The sequence below is a fragment of the Cyclopterus lumpus genome, chromosome 24 (assembly GCF_009769545.1).
Source record: "Cyclopterus lumpus isolate fCycLum1 chromosome 24, fCycLum1.pri, whole genome shotgun sequence".
Classification (NCBI taxonomy): domain Eukaryota; kingdom Metazoa; phylum Chordata; class Actinopteri; order Perciformes; family Cyclopteridae; genus Cyclopterus; species Cyclopterus lumpus.
This window is the reverse complement of record NC_046989.1, coordinates 16756197-16776363: the sequence shown is the minus strand read 5'-3', so window position 1 is coordinate 16776363 and position 20167 is coordinate 16756197. Positions and strand designations below refer to the sequence as shown.

Below are 20167 nucleotides of genomic sequence, written 5' to 3'. Positions count from 1 at the left end.
TGGGCAATTATTTTTTCATTTTTAGGCCTTTTTTGCTTCCATAACATGTCTTCTGTCAGGACTAGTGGAACGAAAGCATCCAACGTACTGCTTTTGTTACCATTTGCATATTTAATCATAACATTTCAGTCTTATTTAACTGAGAAAGTTTCATGGTGAAACTTTTTTCTTTTATCACTTTTTGTATCCTATTCAACTGTTTTTTTTCTCAGACTTTTGAATGTAAGTGCAACTGAAGTGGAGATTACTGTCTCAGACCTTCCGGTTTCATCCCTCTCTATATTCTGTGAAGGTTTTTTACTCAGGGGTTTGTTCATATATAATTCATAGCCTCATTTATAGAACATTTTATACCTAAAACCATGGCCAAAACTGATATTTGTATGGCTATTTATGTAATCATACAAAGAGATATCCAAAATCTGTAAACAAAGAAATAATACAATCTGAATCTAATATGTCAACAATAGAAAAACGTTCATGATTTCTCTTCTGGAAACTCCAGCACATATTTACTGATATATAGCATCATCCTTCTATTTAAACATGCAATAAAAAATTTAAAAAAAATTGCATTACACAATAATACTAGTTATAATGTTGGGGATGAACTGTGGAAGTTTCATGGCGGTAACTATTAATTAGAACAATTACCCTATTCACTTGGGGTGTCTCCCCTTAAAAATCCTCCCAGATCAGTTTCATCAAAGCATATTTAGCTTTGGGAGGTAAGCGCGTTGTAGTCAGAGTGATATTATATCTGATTAAATTAGCCACAGTCCTTGTTTAACATTTGCTCATTTAGACACTGTAATAAAAGGAGCAGATGGTAACTTTTAATTAAAAGCCAATACAGGCGGCTAAAAATAACTCCAAAGCAGTTCCGCCGTCGTTGTTTATTGTGAAGCGTTTTTTTTTTTATTTGCGAGCAAACAAACTCCCGCCATGAATTGATCATCCGCTTCATTTTCCCGTCTCCCGTCTCTGTGTTCACCAGGGAAGCCCGTGATGATTGTCATCGAGTACATGGAGAACGGCTCATTAGATGGCTTCCTCAGGGTGAGTGTCACCTTCGGAAAAAAAGAGCGCGAGCGTCATCTTGTAACTTTCCTTTTTTTTTTTTTTTTTTGCATCTGCTAGGGAGCCGTGCGTCGCATTATAAAATCTCATAAATCTCATAAATCGTGTGCTTTCGGAGCTGCTGTGACCCACATGGTCAGCGCACGCGGCTGACCCGCCTGTGTGTTTCCACCCCCCCCCCCCCCCCCCCCCCCCCCTCAGAAACACGATGGTCAGTTCACGGTCATCCAGTTGGTGGGGATGCTGCGGGGCATCGCCGCGGGAATGAGATACCTCTCCGACATGGGATACGTCCACCGAGATCTGGCTGCAAGAAACATCCTTGTCAACAGCAATCTCGTATGTAAAGTGTCTGACTTCGGCCTGTCAAGGGTGATCGACGACGATCCAGAGGCTGTCTACACAACAACTGTGAGTCAATTAAAGTGCTCTCTCTCTCTCTCTCTCTCTCTCTCTCTCTCTCTCTCTCTCTCTCTCTCTCTAGCCAGAGCCCTGTTTGAATCCTCTAATCAAGTCAAAGCCGGTGCATGAAAATAGAGCAGAGTGGTCTGCACCGTTTTTTATTTTCTTCCCCCTTTTGTGAAGGATTCACAAGTTGTAACTGGGGTTTATTAACCACTTACTAACGCTTTATAAATGAGTTATAAGCCATTAATAAGAACAACTGTAGGGCTGGAAAATGTCTTTGCTTATCATACACGTACACTGAGTTTATTACAGATGCAACATAGGACCTTTTTTTTTTTTTTTTTTAGCATTCTCAACATGGAACAATAGCATATTTATACAGAAGCCATGCTGCAACAACCAATCACAAGCAAAACAAAAATAGTCTGGCTATTATTAATGACTAATTTTCATAATTAATTCATTGTAAGCCATTTTTCATGGAGAAAGGACAACAAATGTGCAGGTCTTTGCTTCTCAACAAAAATCAAGTCATGTTGTCTTTTTAAACTACTGGGGTTGGACAAAAAAAAGGAGGAAAACAGTCTTCTGAGGCATTTGTCCCTCAAATGTACATGCCAACAGGTCAACGTGCCAACGCACTTCTAATAAAGACGAATGTGAAATAGCAATTCATAAAAGGGTCAGCATTCATGAGTCATAGTCTGTAGTTTTAATAGCAGATATGCTGTTAGTAACTAAATTGAATGTAGATGCCCTGTAGAAGCACTACAACAACAGCTACCTTGTTGTTCTTATTAATGATTAATAAATGGAACATGATTTGCTATGCCTTACTAAAGCCACAGATTACATCATATATTAGAAAGTGGCTATTTCTTTGTGTTCTCTGTGACCATGTGTGTAACTGTGAAACTCTCTCTAATTGATGTCTTTAGGGGAAGATGCAGGATATAATGCATTTGATCTTTACTCCAGCCTCTGACCTGCATTTTACTGAACAGGGTGGCAAAATACCCGTCCGATGGACCGCGCCAGAAGCCATACAGTATCGAAAATTCACCTCTGCGAGTGACGTGTGGAGTTATGGCGTTGTCATGTGGGAGGTCATGTCCTATGGGGAGCGGCCCTACTGGGACATGTCCAATCAAGATGTAAGTTACCACTGGGTTACTTTGTCATTCTGCTGATGGACTACCCACCAAAGACCAGACAAAAAGAGAAAGACATGTTCTGATTTTAAAGAGTTTACCGGATGAAAAATACACATACATTTTAAGATGTGATTTTAAGAAATATTTTGCAATTTTCTGTCATTTTTTTCGATGGGTTTCTGAACCATAAATCATCAAATAACAAGCTCATAAAAGAGAGCGTCAGTACAGTTTGAGAGAACAACATTTTTTCTTTTATCAACTGTCATCTGAAACTTTTCCATAAGATTGATCCTAATTCATTCCACTAAAAACATAAATATCACAAACAAAACGAGTCTTCGCTTAATTAGTGCAAGAAGTCTCGCTGCGACCACGCGAGTCTGAATCCGTCTGAAGGAGGACCAGACCTGCAATGGGATCCGCATAGAAATGAAGTCCTGAGAACGTGGATTTGATGCTGGCTTCAGTGTAAACAGCAGGAGTGGAAAGAACTTGTCATGCAGAAGGTTTTTTTGATTCAAATGCCCAAAAGTTTTATAATGACTTATGGTAATTCGAAAACCAGTGCGAGTAGCCGCGTTGAACCAATAAAAGAGGTACTTTGCCATTTGCGTAGCTTCGCTACGGACATTGGAGTCGAGGATGTAAAGACATTGATACGCTCATTTACCAGTCGGGGCGGGTCTAACGAGAATATGTTATGTGTTGCATTATGGGAAGTGGACGATCAAGTGTTTTCCAAGCTGGACCCAATGCTTGTGTGTAAATGTCAGGATATCTGCTGCTTTGATTGTTATTATTATTTTGTATATGTCTCTTACAAACCCCCCCCCACCCCCGCCGATTCATAAAGGGTGATTTGACACCCGTCAATGAAACCTGTAAAGACCTCTGTACCGTCACTTACTGCAGGCGAGGGAATTAATTCACATTTCTTGTATATACATAAAGCCTAACTAGATTCATGATGGATATTTACAACGGTAATGAGTATTTCTTTTCTCAAATACAAGAAATTGAATAAAGTCAAACCTCAGTCAAGCACAACCCAATCAGAACAATATATATTTTCAGCTCCATTAATGCAGCTAAAAAAAAAAAAAAAATGAAGAAAGAAAAGAATACATAAATATACACACAGCTTCAAAGCCCCAGAATCGTCTCCCACCTGACTGCTGATGTTGTGACATATCTAATGTCAAGGGGCTTCTTTTAGGTGCTGTAATTGAATCAGAAACGGTATCTTTTAAAGTGCCCTTAGCATCAAGTAAATCCTGGAGAGCTGACTCCTGACATTGACCACACTTCCTCAAAGAACACGGTCCCACAATTCTTCTTCTTTTTTTTTTCTCTCCAAATGTCACAAATTGCTATAATGATTCACTCACCCGCAGTCCTCTGAGTGCTGTCGCCAGCCTTCCCACCAACTCCCCCTACGGGAGCCCAACAGCGCCGGACCGCTCGAAGCTGTCCCTTATTGTCGGACGTTTGGCACATTTTGATTTATGGTGGATGGCGAGTTTGTGCGAGGCCTCACGGTTTCTCGATGGCGCATGGTGTTTAGCACCCACAGCAGCAGGCCCAAACATTATTAAGATTCTCCGGCGGTCCAAAGCAGAGGCTCGCTGATTGAACAATCGGATGTTAGAAATGCTAAACAAGATGGACGGGGCATTAAAGAGCCGTATGTGGTGCTACTTGTCAGACATCAATGTCAGAGATATTTCTGCACTTCGTCAAGATGTCAGCAAACATCCTCCGGGGTCTGCAGGAAGAACGTTATTTGCATTTTTCCCAACCGGTTCCGTGTTTTGACACCTTTTTTTTCCTCCGTGAGTCACTCTGGTGTGAGCGGTCCTGACTGAAATAGCTGATGAAAATATGCAAACGCATACACAGCTCTTTATCCACACAATAAATAAAAGGGAAGCTAATCAAATCAAATCAAAGTGCCCGCTGCACCTACTGCTCTCACGTCATTGACTTTTAATGAACTGTGCTAAACTGCATGCATGATGCAGAGTGACAATAGATTAGGTTTATAGGCACTGTGAAAAGATTGTTTCTATTATTCACAGAGCTGTATAAATATAGGCCTTTTGTTTACTCGCATGCAATATATAAGGGGCTTAATACTTAGTGGAACATTGACCTTGCATAACCTTATCAGTTATGCAAGGTCAGTAAAATGGTTATCAGTAAAATGTCCGCCAATAAAGACAGGTGTAATATAATCCTGTCTCCTTAAGAGTTGCTTAAAAGCTTAGCTGCAGGGTTCAGCACTAACTGAAGTGTGTTTGAGTCCAGCAAGAGGAGAGCTCCAGTACTCGAGCAAAGGCAAACTAAAAGCTGATATTGTCTTTCCAGGACCGGGTAATGAGAGAAAGGGTCTGATTTAGCTAATATGCCTATATGAATAAATATCACAACCTTTTTAACATAACCATTACATGAAAGTCCATTTATGTATAACATGCTGGATCTCACATCCTTTGTTTGGGCCATTATACGCTATGACTTATTATAATAGTCATCTTCATCAACTTCACTACTGAGATATAGGGGCATGGCGAGTAGTTCGACAAAGGTTTAGAACGGAGTGCAATAGACAAAAACACAAGCCAACAGCCGAGTTAGCCATTTACATGAACGTAGAAATTCATACAAAGGTCAAGTTAAGCTAGGTTTAGGTTTATTTATTTGCACAATTCAAGCAATACAATTATAAACAAACAAAATAGAGATAAATTAATATTTGTTGTTTAATACATGTCTGAATGTGGGACTGCTCGTTTATATCCTTCTGGTGCTACTAAAGGCTATTTATAAAGGGTTTAATGAAGGTGTAACTGAAGGCTGATACTTAGGAGTTTGGGGTTAGGGAGCTACTAATGGCTGATACCAAAGGGTTTGGGGAATAGTATAAGCTGTTACCAAAGTGTTTGGGGTGAGGGAAGTCCAAAAGGCGGACTCTTAAGGGTTAGTGTCAGGGGTTGGGATTAGAATTTGGGTGATGTTAAAGGCTGATACCAAATGCTTTGGGGTTACGGTTTGTAAAAAAATACCTTAGGGTTAGGTAGATACTCAAGGCTAATACCAAATGGTTTTGGTTTAGGTTTAGGGACATATAAAGGGTGGCACCAAAGGGTTTCGGGTTAAGTAAATACTAAAGGCTATTACTCAAGGTATTTTGAGTTAGGGTTATGGAGGTCCTAAAGGCTACTACCAGAGGGTTTGGGGTTAGGAAGATACTAAAAAGGTGTTTAGTTAGATGTAGGTAGGTACGAAAGGCTCATACCAAAGGACTCTGTGTTTGGTTGAGAATGATACTAAGTGCTGATACTAATGACTCCATCTGTTTTAATTTCCCAGGTCATAAAGGCAATAGAGGAGGGCTACCGTCTTCCAGCCCCGATGGACTGTCCACCGGGCCTGCATCAGCTAATGCTGGACTGCTGGCAGAAAGACAGAGCTGAACGTCCCAAATTCGATCAGATAGTTAGCATCCTAGACAAGATGATCCGCAACCCTAACACATTGAAAACGCCAGTGGGAACATGTACAAGGTGAGAAAACCCCGCCAAATGAATCATTTTTAAATGTCGCTTCACACAATACACAATTTGAACTTTTATTTTAGTGCATTAGTGGATGTTCCAAAGTGTCCACCGGATGATTTAGCCTCTGTACTTCACAGATGAAAGATAAATCCCGGGGGATCGATACCACAAAGCAGCTTCCATGGCTTTACGGTCAATAGCAGGGCTTTTAAATCAATCTCTGTAATGAGTTCTTGGTACTTTAAAGTGCAGTGAGAACTTCAGACCTCACTGACGTTTGTCAGATGAATTCTATTTGCAGTCAGAACATACTTTCGAGAGTTTAAAGCTGGTTAAAAAGCGCTTTATTAGATGCGGTGGGATGTAATCAGATTCAAAAGATATTGACAAAAAAAAATTGCTGACATGCTGCATGTCTTTGTGAATTTCTTATTGATTGAAGCCTCCAATCAGTTTGTCCTCCCTCGCTTTGCAATTTGCTGCACCGCTGGATGCCTTTGGTCGTCACTTTGTCCCGTCTCCCGGCTTGATTGTGTTTCCAGCGGAACGTTTCCTTTCCACGCGAGACATAAACACCGTTCTGTGCTCATCCCGCAGACCAATTAGTCCACTGTTGGATCAGAGCACACCCGACTTCACCGCCTTCCGCTCAGTGGGAGAGTGGCTGGAAGCCATCAAGATGGAGCGATACCGAGACAACTTCACGGCGGCTGGCTACGGTTCCCTGGAATCTGTGGCCAGGATGTCAATCGAGTAAGTAGAAGCCCTCACGGGGTTCAGCATCAGTAGAGGACATTAATACCAGCCACACTTAAGACTGTGATCTCACCTCCACTTCGCTTCACTTCCTTCCATCTCGACATGAGTAAACAAATCTACTTTTCTTTTGGTTGCATTTGTGCCTCCAAGCAGAGTTTTGCTAGACTGCCACCCCCATGAGACTCATGAGTTACTGGAAGTTATCATACATCGTCAATCACTGGCCTGGGCCTTTATCTACCCAAACTTGAGAGATAACCAGGCCTTTTATATCTTCCATGATTTAACACTGTGTTCACGAGACATTTTTTAAGGGAGACGCCTCTGACAGCAAAATCAAAACAGGAGCAAATCAATGGCCAGTGCAGACTCAACACCGCCGTGTTTATCCGTCCTGACAAATTCGATGAATGTACATTTCCACATCACTAATTCCATCCCTTCAACAACAGAGGCACTCTATACACACTGATCTATTGCCCAGAGTGTGTCTTTATATCAGAGAGAGTATTTGCAATCTTTTCTAGTTTGTGGTTGTTTCATTGTTACCTTCAATGAAACATGTGCTCAGATGTTTCCCATTAAAAGCCTTCTCGTGGCTCATAGTTCCTCTCTATCCTGGTTGGCTTTTAAGGCAAAAATACACAAGTTTTGTTTATCGTGTATTAATTTACAAGGCATGGAAAACAGCAAATTAGAAATGATTGGAATTGATTGGTGATTTCTGTTACAGATTGCCGTAGCACAGTTGTCCTATAAATAATTTCATAACATAAAAGAGACCATTCGGTGAATGGGATTTTACAAACATCTACAAATTGTGTCAGTAGTAAATAAATAAGAAAATAAAAGTATACAAATAAACATAATAAGTATCACATAATACATAATACAAATAACCACTGCCTGACAACTATTTCAAAGAATTTCAATTTTGTGAATAAATAGTCAGGAATACATTTCCAAAGATCAATCTGAGTGTCATTGAGAAACGTCCTGTTTCCACAGAACAATTTTACTTCAGAATAATAGCAGACCACCTCAGAGTGTTCAACAATATCAGGACATTCTGATGTGGAATTTCAAAATGAAGGCCTCTGAAAGGCCATACGTGAGCTGTGTCTCCTCTAAATTCAAAGAATGATCAGGCTAGAACGATCATAAGGATCAAAAAGTTATGTTATGTCAGAGAAAATGTGGGCAAAAAAGAGATCCATACCATTTGTCACAGCTTAGCCTCAACATGTACGTGAGTACAGTTAGTTTAGAGCCTCTGTGCCTGTACGTTTAGCTTCATGAATGATCCATAATCTATTAATGCATGGTTTCACTTGTTGTAAAGTTCTTATTGGCGGTGCTTCACAGTTCCTTAACACACATTCCCATGTAGTGTGTCCTCATCTTCAGCCTCATGAACTTGTGTGAACTCTTTAAAAAAATGAAAATGGCATTCTTACTTGTTGACAGCGGCATGAATATGGGCGTTAGCCCGACTGTGGCTTAACCCTATAACTTGTCACGTTGACCATCAGATATCAACATTTGTCCCCTCCCATAAAATACTCAAGGGTTCAAATGAACTTCCAAACATGCTTCCAAGATAAAACAAAACGTCAGATCGTATTTAATTTTTTTTGGGGGGGGAGAATCATAAACCAAAAAGCCTGCTGCTATTTTAGCTGCCTTCATTTATTTTTTCCAGTCTGAGGCTGTACACGACACCTTGTTGGGCCCCTCCCTGTGGTCCAGTGCATTGATTGATGTGTTGTCTTGTCTTCCTCAGGGACGTGATGAGCTTGGGGATCACGCTGGTGGGCCATCAGAAAAAGATCATGAGCAGCATACAGACTATGAGAGCCCAGATGCTGCATCTCCACGGCACGGGCGTCCAGGTGTGACGAGGGCCGCCGTCGGACTGGGGGGCGGGGGCGAAGGAAGAAAAAAAACAAACAAACAAACAAACAAAAAAACAGAACTTATCTGGAGCAGTGCCTGGGACGTAAAGCGGGAGAATCGTCAAAGTAAACGGACATCTTGTTGTGTCTGACTCTTCCGGCTTGTGTCTGGAGTGAAATCATTCCTTTGTTCCTCAGTGAAGGATGGCGGTCCGCCTCTTCAAAAGGGCACTAAAGAGAGGAAAAAAGGAAAAAAACTGCAACACACAAATACAAAAAAAAAAGAAAAAAAAGAAACTACCTGGACGAGATGACTTTCTTTTTCACTTTTCTTCTTTTTTTGCTCTTCTTTTTTTTTTTAAGAAGCGCCTATGAACTCAACCATATATCTACTGGCGCATTGGAAAGCAGTTTGACGCCTCGGTCTTTTTTTTAAAAATTTGATTAAAGACCGAAGTGCACACCATGGCCATGGATTACCTTTCAAAAAAAACAAACAAAAAAAACAAAAAAACAAACAATGTGTCTCCTCGCGGTGCTTTCGCTCACTTCTCTTTGTAATTTGTTTATTTTGCATCCGTCTGCCACAGTGACACGTTGTGGCCCACGCAGCAGTTGGTTTCTCTCTCTCTCTCTCTCTTCTACTTGGACTTGACAACAGGGTAAACTCTTTTATCCAAACGCAGAGGGAACTTTTTAGGCGCAGTTTCCAAAAAAGGTACTTTATTTTTTGTGCTGCCGACACATGCCGGACTGTTTGCAGTGACTCGTGTTTCCCTTCATGTGCTGTGGAAGTGAAAACAGTAACCTCTCGGGCTTGTCTGCAGCCTACGGTACTGTGTGTGTGTGTGTGTGTGTGTGTGTGTTAGTGTGGGGTGGGGGTCCGACATTGTTTTCAACCTCTCAATTGTCTGTTGTTGTTGTTTTTTTGTGGTTTTTTCAAGGAATGTGCAACACTGAGGAGGCGAAGCGTTCTTCGAATCAAAAGACTTTTATATCAGAGTAGCAATATCCTTTGTCTTAGTGTTCGCTGCAGGAAAATGCAGAACGGTTACATGGTTATTGCGTCGGCTCTCGGTTTTCTCGATTTGAAATTGAAGCCACTATCGTTCTTTTTTTTTTCGCCATCATGTTGCTCACACAGTGTTTCGTTTGGGTGCATTGTTCGAGCTGCAGAGTACAAAATGGTGGATCCAAGAACGTCGTAGACGTAATACTGCCTTAAAACAATGCGTTCGATTAAGTATTGCCACTATTTCAGGCGCTTCAGAGGCTCCTTGTTTTTATTTTATTTTTGTTCCTTGTGGTGTGATGTCTTTTTTTTATCTGGAACTTGAAATGGTGAAATCGAGCGCCGCGGACGCCGTTTAATGCCACGAGTGACGCGGTCGGCGAACGACGGACTAAACAGAGCAATAATTACCAGGTAGGAATAGTCCTCGCCTGAAGAATTAATTTTGTTTTTTTCTTTTGTTTTCGAAGGGGCTAGGTTTTATCTCGTGTGTGTGCGCTGTGCTGAGACAAACCCTTCGGAAAAAAGATTCAGTCACCGCCGGAAACGAAAAGGAATGTACCGCTTTGACCTGCAAAAAAAAAAGAAAAGAAAAATGTGCTCGGGGGAAATCGGCCGTGCCAAGTCATCAAAAGGAATAATCATGTCGTGTTTCTTTTTTTTTGTTTTTTTGGGGCCACCGCGACACGCTAAAACGCTTGGCGGAAAATCAAACGCCGGCGTTGAAATGTTGAATTGGGTGGCTGGAGAGATGAAAGAGGAGCCCTCGTTTCGAAAACCCGTGGAGAAAAAAAAAAAAAGGTGCCACTCGGCCTACGCTGACATCATCTTCCGACGCCGTTGTCGAGAAAATCAAAGAGCCCCTCTTCAGGCTTTTCGGGTCTGGAAATCAGGACCAAAAAGACGGAGCTCCAGTCGGGATACACCCCATCCCCATTCCCCCCCCACCCCACCCCACCCTCAGCTCTGTAGACATGCCATGTAGAGATCCCTTATTTATCCCCGCGTCTCCGCCACTCATCCCTCAAAGGCGTAGTGGATGTGACGGAACATGCATTAAAGTGTCTCTCAAGATTGCTCCTCTTTTCTCCCGTACGTCTTTTGTACGGTGCACAGAGACGAAGGGGGCTTTGCAGAAGACGTGCTGAAAGCCAATCGACCTATTCTGTGCCATCTGTCTCCACTTCAAATGCAAAAAAGAGAGAAAAAAGAAGAAGAAAAAAAAAGGTTCCCATGTTGAGTGTGTTTCAGTGCTGTATTCGTTCATGAGAAAAGGCATTTATTCGTCTGTCACGTAAAACAGGAGTGGTGTTCGCGGAGAAAAAACCATTACAACCGTGTCTTCTGCCGCCGCTGTAACCTGAGATACATCTGTGCATCCAGTCATTTCTGTCAACCGTTTTCATCTCGAATGCATAGAAAAAGCCCATTACCAGATTCCTTCATTCTCCCGGTTATCGCTTAAACTGCATCCACATGGAGCCGGGTACCTTTTAGAAAAAAAGAAGAAAAAAAAAAACACTTGAAAGATTGATGTACGCCTGCCGAGACACCGGTGAGTAAAGTCGGTTATCTTAAAAAACGGATGTGGACGCCAGACACGTACACATGCCATCTTACTTGTTGGGCTGGATGCCGATGACCTCATCGACCCTTTCACAGCCGAACGTCAACACAAGTAAGCTCGCACATCCGGACGACTTGACAAAATAAATAAAATGCTGGTTGTCAGAATCGATGTTCCCACAGAGGACTTCTAGAGAAACCAGACGGCCTCGCCGCCGTTTCAGAGCAACGGCTGTTTTTTCGTTTAGCCGCGTCGTAACCGGTGGCTTTCAGACGAATGCGTCCGTGGTCGCGCTCGTAGGGACTTATGAAACGATTGGTGTAGATAATAAACAAAGATGAACGTGTTTTCCACCACCGGACCTCCAAACTGCTCCAAGTTTGGAGCGGCCATTTTTTTTTAAAAACCCAGTGTAATTTGTTTGGGTTGCTTGGTTGATCATTGGTGGTTCCCGCTCCGTTGGTTCATCGCAATCCGTTGCCAAACTTGCGTGCGTCATCATCGTTTACGGATCACTGATTTTAAATGTCAATCATACAATAGAGGGGTTTTCATTAATATGTCTCTCATATTTGCGATCGTGGAATAAAAATGCTTCGGGAATGCACCAGTGAGCCTCTAATATCCAATTAGCGAGCATAAAGGACGACAAAAAAACTTGGCAAACATCGGAATTGACCATTTCTGGTTGATTTATTCATCAAGTTAATTATTGCAATTGAAATCATTTCACTTGTTCCATTGTCTGACAAACGGAGACAGAAGGGGGAAAAAAAGTAATAACTACTAACTGTTGAGCTTGGCTGTATGAAAACACTGTAGGAGTGATGACAGAAACCAGGAGGCTTAACTGGGCTCTGCCTGTGCCACCGTTTTATCCAGATGTGGTTTTATTCAGATAAGGTTTTATCCAGATGGTGGCTGTGATTGTGGATGTCCTGTTGTCCTGTTGTCCAGCAGCTTGGTGAGGACGGAGATCTTAATCGCTTTAGGTCCGGCGGTTTAGAGTTTTGGATGATGGTAAAAGGTTTTTATAGTCATCAAAAATGCAGTATCTGCTAATTGCTTTTGCTCCCTTCTGAAGCACTTTTGAGGACTACAAAAAACATTTCACCACATTTCGTCTTCGAACCTAAACACCGTCTTCAGAACGATACAGCTTAGCATATAGGATGTATAGTTGTGGGACTCACCTTCGTCAGGAGACACCAGGAATTAGCCCTGACCGGCTCTGAGTCCCCTACCCCCCCCATGTCACACACTCCCTTTATCCATACAGCAGAGCTCAGCAATTGGGCCTTGGCCAGACCTTTGAATTGAATACCGGCATTCAGTCATTCAGTCAGCACAAAACTCCCCGGTTGGCAGGCGGCTCTCTCTCTCTCTCTCACCCCCCCACCCCCCCACCCCACTTCACTCTCCGCTCTGATTTTAAAACCGGGCACCCTGGAGGCCCCTTTTCCACCCCAGGGTAGCATGCCCCTGTACTAATTTTTGTTTTCTTCCTGCGCTGGAGAAAACAGCAGTTTGAGCCAAATTGAGATTAAGGCCGGGATGCAATCGACTGGACGTCCAACTCACCTGGAAACCTTCACCGCCAGAAGTCACTTTATTGTCTGTTTCAGCTTGTTTCATCCACATTTTTAAACTTCAGGTCGCTCAACTCTGGACAATTAAAGTTTTTGTCGTGGCTCTATTTCAGCAAAAAAAACACAGAATAAAAAAAAAGAATACAAAATGTAAAAGAAAAAAAAAAGAAAAAAATGTAATTAATAAAAAACTTGTAGGATGTAGAGGGGTTGGTTGGAATCAGGAATAGCAGATAGAGTACGAAGTTATTTTTCAAATCTTGTGGTTCAACAGTTGGAAATTCGTTTCAGCGCCTTGGTCGAGGCGGTGGATCATTCCAAAGAGTGCAGCACTGTTGATTGTGTCAGAGAGAGACGAGATTTGAGGGGATCTTTGTATATGTACTAATTGTAAAACTTGTACATTTTATTTATATTGTTTTTTACACATATTACTCAGTAGAGAGCTCTGAATACATTGAAAATGCACTATATTTTTCTATCTCGCAGATGATTATTGTCAACCACCAAGATTTCAGTTGTACATAGTTTTTTTTTTCATTTAGGACCAAAGACAGCTGATAGGATTTCCATCTTTACTTTGACTTTGTTTCTGATTTGTTTTTGTTTTTTTGCGTTTTTAGTTTGTTGTACAGTAATACAAAATGTCAATTTATTATTTATTTTTCTGTGATGAAAGTATTGAATATCCACTGGTCAAAAGTATTTTCCCCAACAGCAGAACTGTAAAATCGTTTAATTAGACAATTTCTTGTTACATAGACAATTCTTTTTGCTTTGTAACCTTTGTAATAGACTGTACATATATTTTTGGAAATATAATACAATCTCTATAGAAAGTTTTGGATGTCCTTTGCAGTGTTTCTTTTTCATCTTTACTCTGACTCATTTTCATACCTGATGTTGTGTTCACTTTATCAGCTAGTTATTTTAGATTAATACTGTTGAGATCAGACATCCATGTGAGCTTTTTGTCATATTAAGTCCAAATACAGATTTTTGTATTTGTTGTACATATTTTATTCATGATAACTATGGCCATTTTTGTCCAACCCGTTTTCAACCACCTGACTGACTTCCTTACAATCCATTTGTATGATTGAAGAGTTATTATTGTTCTTTCAGAAATGGTGCATGTTATGATGCCACAGAATTTGAGGGTGCCATTTTCTAATGAAGCAGCCTTTGCGGTGGAAAGCATTTAGAATATGTCAATTACAAATGTGTTCTCAGACATTATTAAGAGCACATATTCTACATGGAGTAAGATTGATTTTTTTGTTGATGATTTATGGATTTTATGGACTTTAATATATCTACTGTTTTTGTCCCAAAACCCAAATTCATCAGACATCAGCTTGGTCTTAATTTGCTGAGTCATGACCAAGACTTTTTTTTTTTTTAGAGTGAACTTCGCATGACATGAACTCATTTAAAACAAACTCCACACTAATGTTCTGTTATAAATAGAAACATAACTCATGGCAATTGACATTATTCGTTTGAAAGCTTCCATTTTGGGATTTTCTCGCTGCGCTCGGCCCCAGGCTAAGGGAGCTGTTGGCCCCGGGCGGAGACAGCTGACACATCGGCACAACCCTGACACATGCGGTTAAGTGGGGAAGCACTGGATTATGAAACAGGGCTAAAGTAACAAAGGAATTGTTAGAATATCTGGAAGGTAAAAAGTAGTCACGTGTTTATGGATGTTTATCCCAACATTTAACCCAAGACTATTAGAAGTGCAGTGCGAATGGTATATCCCAGGGCGTAGGTCAACTCTGGGGAACAATGTGCGTGGGAAAAAGGGCCAACTCTCAGCCCAGGGCGAAGGATTGCTTAAAATATGCAGTGTGAAAAGCCTATTTATGAAATGTTCTCGCTAGACTGCATTTACAATGATAACTTTATTGGAAATTGTCCAACTGTTTTACAGTTAAATGTAATCTATGAGAAAAGTTTTATTTTACAAATGTGTAAGGTAGGACATTTTGTCTGGTAAGAGCTTTCAATTATGAAGAACCTTGGCAGAGGTCAAATATGAGATTTACGAGTAGCACTTAGCTTAAAACCAACACAACAACTCAATGAATAATAATTGGAAAAACCTCACTTATTATTTACACAACATCACTGTAAACATTGTGGAGCACAATGTGAAACCCAAGCAGCAGTAACAATGCTGGAACACAAATAAAAAAGGGCATATGTCCCAGTGCATGCTGGGAAGGGTTCCCGACACCTGCGTCACAAAAGAGCAAATCATCTCAGCTCCAATCATATGAGGCTTTGTTTTCAAAATAAGAGCTCCCCTACATAATCTACTTATTTTACGTACAGAGCTTAGGTTACGCAACATGTACACCTAAACCCAAACCATTATTTGGAGTACTTTTTGGTCACTTTTAGGATTATGGAGAAATGTTTCCGATTACCATTTTGTTTGGATGGCGAACGTGCACGAGAATGGCTCGCGCACGTTGCCGATGCAATAACTTTTCCTGTGTCTGGGTCCACATTACACCACTGATTGACGGGTGGCATCGGTATCGTGCAACAACAACAAAAAAGCCCAGCACTGTGCCAACAAGGGCGGGGAAGAAGAAGAAGAAAAACCACACACATGTAATCAATGCAGGATTTAAAGTCTTCCAAACATGTCCTTTGCAAATGTTTTAGGAGCAAGGAAATGTATTCAACAGATATATTCTATTATTTATCTTCTCCCTGCAGCTGCCATGGAGGTTTGGACATGCTCGAAAGCTTGTTTGCACATGCATGCACGACGAGGCTCTCCAAACAGTCCTCCAAACTGTCCTGTTTTGTTCTTTCATCTTCCATAAATTCCAGTTCTTTGAAGGAGCTTGAATGGATCTCTCCTGATCATGTCTTTCAGCAGTTTGAGTATTTATTTTAGTAAGTCCGGTTGTGGCTCAACATGCCGTCTCCAATTCTGCTCCACTCTCTGAGTGAGTTTGGATTACACATGAGTCTGGCCTCCATCCATGTATTTCTCTGTGGCTACGCCTCGCTTCCCATTAGCTTAAACTGCACAGTCTTATCCCGCTTAATAGATCATCTGCAGAAGTATTCCTGTCTGGAAGCCTGCTCGTGCTCTGGTGATTTTCTCTGGGTCTGAAACTGGATACTTAATCATAAAAAAAGGTACGGTTTTGTTGTTGCTGTCAAAGAAATATCGGAATTACATCAATTAGATGGCTTAAGTCATACTTTCCTTGTGCTGTGTGAAATGTTTTAATGGTTGAATGGTGTAGAAAGACATAACAAACATTTCAAATCATGTAGAGCTAATTATCTATTTAAAATAAAAAAATAATTGGTACATGTTGACAAAAGAATTCAAATTGATAACAATTTGTTTTGCTTTAAGGATTTTACAGTTGAGCAGTTTACAAGCACTGTGTGTGTGTGTGTGTGTTTGGGAAGTAAGTAACGACTCTCACACACACACACACACACACACAGTTTATGCTGTGTAAAATTGAGATATCAGACAGCTAAACAACATAACAGAGTTTTAGCGATACTTTAACTTCTAACTCTCACATTTCCCCACGTGACAATGTTAACAAGCGCATTAAAACAGCTGGATGGAAAGACACTCGTTGTTCCCCCTGGGGAGAGAATTTATTTGCTTTGCTACATTCACGTAATAATGCATTCCACATGAGAAGGTTCATTTAATTGTGTTAAAAAGGCATTTCGAGAGAACTTGTCCGAGCCCATCATCAGAGACAAAAGCCTGCTATTGATCCAAGGCGTGCGTGTTAAACGTTGTCTCTGAGGTCTGAACACCTGCGCATCTTGGCACGCTGTTGTGAGAAAGCTACACAAAGCAATGTTGATCAAAGATGGTTTCGCGATATGCCGAGCGAGTACAATACAAAGAGGGTTCTGTGTCGTTTTTATCTAGCAGTGTCGGGAATTGATTATGACAGAAATGTGTCTTTTCTGGGCTCGTACTGCTTGAATGTGGTTGTCCTTCCCTTTTATTGCCTCAGGTTCAGCACGTCACAACATGCAACTTAAAGAGTCATTCTACCTCAATAACAGTGGGAACACATATGGATGTGTACCCTAGTGGTGAGAAATCCCATTGCTGTACAATTTGCATTTATATGAAATGAAGAAAAATATAATCTTCCACCTGTTCCTTATCAATTTTCGATCATGATGGATTAACTAATAACTAATCATGTGTGTTAATGTAAAGTTTGTTGTCATACAGTATATTTGGTAGTAAAGTATGATATAGCATGGTAACCTGAGATGCACCATCCCTAAAATAGCTTAAATGGTCAGTAGGACATTTCCAAAATGGTGCTATTATTTTTGAGCACTTGATGGAGCCTGACTGATAAATCAGCCTGACATGTTGCCTGATATTAAAAGGCAAAAAGAGTGTGATTTGTCCGTTGAGGTTTCAGAAACAACATTCAGAGCCCTGGGGGAAGAGTGTCCAGAAACACAGCAAAATGAAAAGAGTAAGAGAGAGAGAATTTTTGTGAGTCCATACATACTTTTTGCTCTGGCATTTCAATGTTACCGGCCGATTGGATGAGTGTCATCAACCTCATAGACATGGGCCTAGAAGAGTCCGGCCACACCTACGAGTAGGTCCAGAACGCTGTTATCATCACGTTTGATGAATGAATACATAAGCACGACAGCGACCTCTAGTGGACGTGGTCGACGTAGCGAGAGCAGAAGAGGAAGTCAGGTGACGTAGTTTGAAGAGCGACAAAGTTTGCAAATGGATGAGGACTGGCTGGGTTAGATGGGTCTAAACAGGAATTTCAACCAGCACATTCTATCCGGTGTGAAACCAAAAGTGAACGTTGACTTATTTTAACCATACTTTTGTCACCTAACTTATGTAAGTAACGTACGTAAGTTATGTAACTAACATATGGACGTTATGTAACTAACATCCTTATCTTAACCGAAACAACGACCTTTTCCTAAACCTAACCAAATAGTCTTGTTGTCTAAACTTAAACCTAAAGTCGTTATTAAAGTACAAGTCGAAGATCTCGACTGTTCGAACAGCTCTTGCTCGGTATCTGCTCTGGCACAGATACCGTGACTACATAACCATTGCAGGTATTGGCATTACCCCTTCATACAAAAGGAAAAATAAAGCTTTAGTTTACTGCAGATAAATATTACAGTCGTTTATGATACCATTGTTGGTTTATCACCACCATGTAATGGCTTGCATATTGGATCTTTACATATTAAAATGTCTTCATTTACATCTTCCCCATAAACTGATGCACTGCCACAGAAAAAACAGTTGAACCTGGCGGACTGCCAGAGGAAGGTAACAGGGAAAGAAATCATTTGTATTTGGCAATTCTGCAATAATCCTGAGTCCGGCTTTGGCATTATTACAGTATCTGACATTTTGCATCGAATTTAGAAGTCAACCGGGGATATGGAGATGAATGGTTTTAAACTGTGTAAATTGATTAGGGGGAACGTGTGGGCCTGACTAATGGTTCACCTGTTGCACTCCACAGGGAAAACAGATCACAAGCCATTTAGAAAACAAAGGCTTTGCTTTTCACCGCTCAGGTGTGTCCTTTGGGGAAATGTAATGTCTTATTTACAGATGCAATAAAGTAGACTTTTCACGCCTAATCTGTTGCTCTTGTCTTGAAGAAAAATAGAGGTGATTTCTTGGGAAAGGGGCCCTGTATCCTCAAAAGGATTCGGTGCTCCATCAAAACTTTAGCCATCGACTAAACTAGAGCATCAATCCCTTCTCATTATGTTGCGGATATTGTTGAAAGTTTCTTAATTCCAAAGTGGTGTTTAATAATCAGACCAAATTGTAAATACAGTTATTTTTGCATCTGTGCAAACATTTGAGAAAACATACTCCCCCCAGTCCCTGGACATTGCAGTCATCAGCAGGACATTGATCATAAAAGTAGGGTACAAGGCTCTGTGAGAACCTAATATGCGAGGCCCTGTTCATACTGTTGTGTGTTTTTCCATATCTCGAGAACTGTCCATCCTTTTGACTTTCACACTTGGACCGGGGTATTGCGCCAAATCCAAGGCTGTGCAGGGCTCTGTCGACTGAGTCAAGCATGTTGTCCGCAATGAGCCTTTAACACCAGCGCTACCACCATGGGATTCGTGCTATGTGCACGTCGATCTCTTGCACGTCGTATTTTTTCAAAACAGTCGTTTTTGTCATTAGTATTTTCACACAATATGCAAATGTTACTCAGAAAAAAAGTTTTTTTTGGAACAAAGTAGATGTTTCTAAGCTTTTGCACCACAATTAAAGGCATCAACTAATCATGATGAGCGGAACTGTTGAGTTGCCCCTATTGTTACAAGGCTAATAAAAACAACTCTGAGGTTCCAATATCCGAACCAAGACCGCAAACCTTATTACTGCTTTTATTACTCCAGATCCACTCCTGCCATTCTTACCTTTCACATTGTACTCCCTGGAAATATAATATTTGCAGGCAAGTTATGGAAGTATTTCCAATGTTTGTGTCGTTACAACCCCCGTGTGTAAAGTCCCCAAAGCGTGTGATGAGTGGTTCTCCAGAACTTCCGCCAAGCAATCAGCCTGCTTCTAAAACTGACTGATAATTAATTTAGAATTAATAATTTTATTTATTATATTATTCATTCACAGTTAAGATGAATCAACATTTCAGTTTACACCTCAATGTAGACGTGCCAGCGTTAGCTAGAGAGCTCATTTTCCTCTATAGTCCCTGGGAAGGTTGTCACAATTTAGTGGCCTAATATTAGCAGTATAATTCAACAGCAAACAGTATAGTACAAAACAATAACATAAAATACATACATACATTACAAAATGTGCATATTTGTAAAAACTATGAGAGTATATAATGGCACGGCCAGAGATGAGGTTGTATGATCACTCGTGATTGCTGGTTTGGTTTGTTACAGGTTGGCCTCAAGCTAGCAAAGGTTTCCAAAAAACTCAAGGCAGAGACGACATCTAAGATACATAATTATGGTCCAATAACGCCAGAAGACACTCAGGGAACAGTGAAGACCAACTGACACAGATAAAGGGAGGCAGGCTAATGAGGGACAGGAGAAAATGAATCAGGGCATGGT

At 40.9% G+C, this 20167-nt stretch overlaps 1 protein-coding gene across 1 annotated transcript in view; it reads left to right on the top strand.

The window, feature by feature from the left end:
• The window catches only part of epha7 (eph receptor A7), a 76561-nt gene extending 67451 nt beyond the window's left edge, over positions 1 to 9110 (top strand). Inside the window, 6 exon segments of the mRNA XM_034527774.1 lie at positions 998 to 1059; positions 1282 to 1491; positions 2493 to 2642; positions 6018 to 6211; positions 6803 to 6958; positions 8748 to 9110. Coding sequence (XP_034383665.1) covers positions 998 to 1059; positions 1282 to 1491; positions 2493 to 2642; positions 6018 to 6211; positions 6803 to 6958; positions 8748 to 8862 — 887 coding nt within the window. The 3' untranslated portion in view covers positions 8863 to 9110.
• The last annotated feature ends 11057 nt before the right edge of the window (positions 9111 to 20167 follow it).